The 4490-nt window shown below is 53.5% G+C and overlaps 1 protein-coding gene across 1 annotated transcript; it reads left to right on the top strand.

The window, feature by feature from the left end:
- Positions 1–375: 375 nt before the first annotated feature.
- Positions 376–4129, top strand: ARF6 (ADP ribosylation factor 6). Its single transcript, XM_035328064.1, has one exon. The coding sequence runs from the start codon at positions 613–615 to the stop codon at positions 1138–1140; it is 528 nt and encodes a 175-aa protein (XP_035183955.1). The 5' UTR covers positions 376–612; the 3' UTR covers positions 1141–4129.
- The last annotated feature ends 361 nt before the right edge of the window (positions 4130–4490 follow it).

Genomic DNA, 4490 nt, shown 5'->3' with positions numbered 1-4490 from the left:
CCCGCGCGGTGGGGAAAGGGAGGAGGGAGGCGCGCCCCACCCCACCCCCGTTGTCCCCGCCCACTCCAGGCGGGACGCGCGCTGATTGGCTGAGGGGGTGAAGAGGGGGCCGCTCCCTCTTCCCCGCGGGAAGGGCGGGGGCGGGGGGCAGCGAGGCGGCGCGAGGCGCCCGGTCCGGCGGCGGGCGGGCGGGAGCGGCTCGGGGCGGCCCGGCCCGGGGGCAGGAGCGGAGCCGAGCTGAGGCGGTGCGGAACCGGGCACAGGTAACCGGTAGGCGGCCCCGCGGGCGGGACGTGCCACTGCCGCCGCCGCTGCTGCTGCTGCTCCGAGCCCCGCCGGGGTCCATGAGCTGAGGCGCCCGGCGGGGCCCCGTGAGGCGAGGCCCGGCCCCGTGAGGCGAAGCGAGGCCCCGTGAGGTGAGGCGAGGCCCGGTGAGGCCCGGCGGGGCCCTGCCCGCAGCCCCGGCTCGCTCTCCCCTCCCGCCGCCGCCGCCGCCCCATGCTCGGCCGCCGCTGAGCCCCGCCCGGCCCCGCTGCTCTCCCCTCTGCTCCGTTCCGCTCCCCTCCTCCCCCCCCCCCCACCGCAGGCGCCGGGCCCTTGGATGCCGTCGGGATGGGCAAGGTGCTGTCCAAGATCTTCGGCAACAAGGAGATGCGGATCCTGATGCTGGGGCTGGACGCGGCCGGGAAGACCACGATCCTGTACAAACTGAAGCTGGGCCAGTCGGTCACCACCATCCCCACCGTGGGCTTCAACGTGGAGACGGTCACGTACAAAAACGTCAAGTTCAACGTGTGGGACGTCGGCGGCCAGGATAAGATCCGGCCGCTCTGGAGGCACTACTACACGGGCACGCAGGGGCTGATCTTCGTGGTGGACTGCGCCGATCGCGACCGCATCGACGAGGCCCGCCAGGAGCTGCACCGCATCATCAACGACAGGGAGATGCGGGACGCCATCATCCTCATCTTCGCCAACAAGCAGGACCTGCCCGATGCCATGAAACCCCACGAAATCCAGGAGAAACTGGGCCTGACCCGGATCAGGGATAGGAATTGGTACGTGCAGCCCTCCTGTGCTACTACAGGGGACGGACTCTACGAAGGGCTGACATGGTTAACGTCCAATTATAAATCCTAATGAGAGAGTAACTATTTAGTCTACAAAGAATTAAAGAAAAAAAAATAAAATAAAATAACCCACGTGGCTTTCCGGAAGAATGATTCTCTACTGAAAAGCAAAAACAAAAGCATCCATAGGATTATGATCACCTTTCTCCAGTTACCGCCCTTTCCTTCCTTCTCCACACTTGACTGGATTCCTGTTTTAACTCTTCTCGCTTGGCGTTAGGATGCTCTAATCTCCGAATGTGACACGAGCACTAGATGCTATGGCAGACTTCCAGCAAACAGGCGAAAGACACATTGTAGACTTGCTAAGTAACTTTTGTTTGTTTTGTTTTTTTTTTTCCTCTTGATAGCCCGTAAGATGGTTTGATTATTTTGGGGGGACGGTTGGGGGAGGGGTACCATTTTCAGCGTATGCTTTCTGGTTCTACTATTTTTTTTGATTATATATATATATATTTCCCCCCCCCCCCCCTCTTCTATCACTTGCTGTAGATTGCTACTTTTTTGCATTCATGCGGAATATGTTGCTAGGTCGACTTCATCTAGTAAACTGAAAATTCTTGCTTAAAATCAAACCGCAGTCTGTCTTTTTATATTAAGGACTTTTTTTTAAAAAAAAAAAAGTTCTGTTAATCTGTAACCGAATAGTGACTCTCGGTCTGGCTTCATATCTCAGACTACTAACGAAACGAATTCTTGCCGACGGTGGCAGATAGCGAGAATACCACTGTAACGTGTTCAAAGTGCAGATCGGGCATCACGTTAACTAGGGAATGTAAGAGCTGCTTTGAAATGTCAGCTGTGAAGTTCTGAACCATACATCATGCATGAGGAGGGATGCAAATAAGTTCCCCATACCACACAGCAACCATACAGCAAATGAGACGGGAGTGATGTAATAGTTGCAGGGTCTCCACCGTTCAGTTTCTCTCTCGCATTGCGAACTCGAGGATGTGTAGCTGCAGTTTCTACTGCTCGTGTCAGGGCTCCGCTTCAGTGCAAGATGGGTTCCCTCCAGAGAAAGGCAGCGATAACGCGCAGGCGTTGCAACGGGTTTTACTTTAAATCGCAGGCGTTGAGGCAAAAATCGAGCAGCGACTTGCCTGCCTTGGGGAAAAGACAAGTTTCGTTTTAGGGCGAAGGCACCTAAGTCTTGGAAGGGTTTCCCATTTGTGAGAGGCACGTCGGGGGGGAAGGAGCGCCTCATTTCTCCGCTTTTAAGCTCCTGAAGGGGCAGGCGCAGCGCTGAGCTTCCTCTGAGCTCGGTTCTGCCATCAGAATTGCCATTTTGAGGAAATGGCTCGCTGGTGTGGCTCCCCCGGCCGAGGCTGAGCTCGTGCAGATAGGGGCAGCCTTCGCCGTCTGGCCCGGCAGCGAGCGGTCGCTGAAGTCCTGCAGGAAGGGAACTCCGTTGGGTGGCTGGAGCCCATTGAGTAACTGCTAATGAGAGCGGGGAGGAGAGAGGGAGAATACGACTATGAATGTAAACTTCCACAATTAGCTCTTAGAGGGCGAGCGGCTCGCTTGCCCTGTCACGGTGTGCAGGTGTGGCTGGCGAAAAAACCCCACCCAGAGCCAGTATTAGCCTCAAATCTCCATCAAGTATTAACGCTGGGTGCAAAAACCCCATCAAAGCAGCTGGTTCTCATTCAGCCTTAAGGATTATCTTCAGTTTTCCTCAAGGAGTTAAACTCGATTGGGGAATTCTAGGAATGTATGCTACAAAACCAGAAGAAAATGGCTTTTTTTTTGTTGTTGTTGTTGTTTTTTCCAAGGACAGGAGTTGTACGTGAGACCGGGGGCATTACACTACATTTCCGCAGTGCTGACTCCGCATGCCAAGCATATTGTACATGGAGCTCTTACCAAAGATGAACGGGAAGGGAAAATTACCGAATTCACCCCTGAAACCGAGCCATTGGGGACCGCTTCCGAGTGACTTGGGAACGCGGTTCCGAGCGGCGGATCCTTTTGGGGTTGCAGAGGGGACGGGATGGGTTCTTGGTGCTGGAAGATAGAGCACTGATGGGTCACGGGCTGCCCAAGCCAAGGGGGGCCTGCAGAAGGAAGCGGGGCGTCAAATAACTCCCCGCTCTCAGCTCTGAAGCAGAGGAGGTGAGGCTTTCCGCTCGAGCCTTCTTGCCGTTGGGATATCATTGCTCTATTTTCTAGCTTTTTACGAGTGCAAGGATTATTTTTATTTTTTCCTTCTGTCGATGTAACGGTGTAAAGCCTAAAAATACACGAATGTGGTTACTGTTTTCTTCTGGAGCATAAATAAAATAGCCAAGCACAAAGTAAATGCCTAAACTGGAAAACTTGAAGCTCTCTTAATGGTTCTTGAACTTTCTTAAACCTCTTCTCAGTCAAAATGAGAATTTCAATGGCTTCACTTTCCGTCTGAGTTGATTTACTGTGTGTTCTCTTCCGATGCCGGGGCAGACCTCTTCGCTAGACTTCCATTGAGTTGCAGTCACGATTTTGTATTTCCTTAGCGACTTTGTTACTTTAGATATTCTGTTTTTTTTTTTTTGTAGGTGAAAAGGAAACTGATTTATGCTTCTGATTATTTTTTTTAATGTCTTTTTTTTTTTTGGGGGGGGGTGGGAGAAAAAGTTACTGAAGCGTGGCGGAGACTTCAAAAATAAATGGCCATCGCTACCAACGAAACGCAGCGGGTTTCACTTTCAAAACCTCCTTTATAGCTCAGAGCTGAACCTCGCCACGAACCAGTGGCAGTGAGCGCGGCCTGTAGGGTGAAGGGGCAAATCTGTACGAAAGCCGGTGATTTCAAACCTGATCCGAAGTTTCAAGTGCATCAATCTGTGTTCATGTGAATTTATGGAGTAAGTTTTGAATGGCGTTAATCGTGTCTGATAAGTGAATGAGTTTGTAGACTGTGATCTCCCTGACAAGTAAACAGGAATTTTGTGTTCTCAATATGGCTGTAGTGTTGGTGAAGAACTAATAAGCCGAAAATAAAGCAATTACACAGCGGAGCTCTCCTGGTATCTTACTTACGTTGAGTTTTGAGAGAAACAGAAAGGGGCAACGTGGTACCGGAGCGGTGCCTTGTGCCGACACTGGGAGGCTTCTGTTCTGCGCCTCACGGCCTGTCCGCGAATCCTCGGGGGCTCGGATTAGCGCCGATTTGTGTGGATGGAGAGGGAGATGCTCCCTGAGTGCTCCCACCCCAAGGTAGCGACCTTCCTAGCACGCCTCGGTGTCAAGCTGGGGCCGTGCGGCCCCGCGCAGTTCGGCGCCGCGGGAGGCCCCGAGCACAGCGCCGGGTGGCGCCGAATAAAAACTAGGTGGAGGGTTTTAGGGCAGCGTCGGAAACGCGGCGATGGATGGACGGGC

The sequence above is a fragment of the Oxyura jamaicensis genome, chromosome 5 (genome assembly GCF_011077185.1).
Source record: "Oxyura jamaicensis isolate SHBP4307 breed ruddy duck chromosome 5, BPBGC_Ojam_1.0, whole genome shotgun sequence".
NCBI lineage: Eukaryota > Metazoa > Chordata > Aves > Anseriformes > Anatidae > Oxyura > Oxyura jamaicensis.
This window is presented reverse-complemented; position numbering and strand designations above follow the sequence as displayed.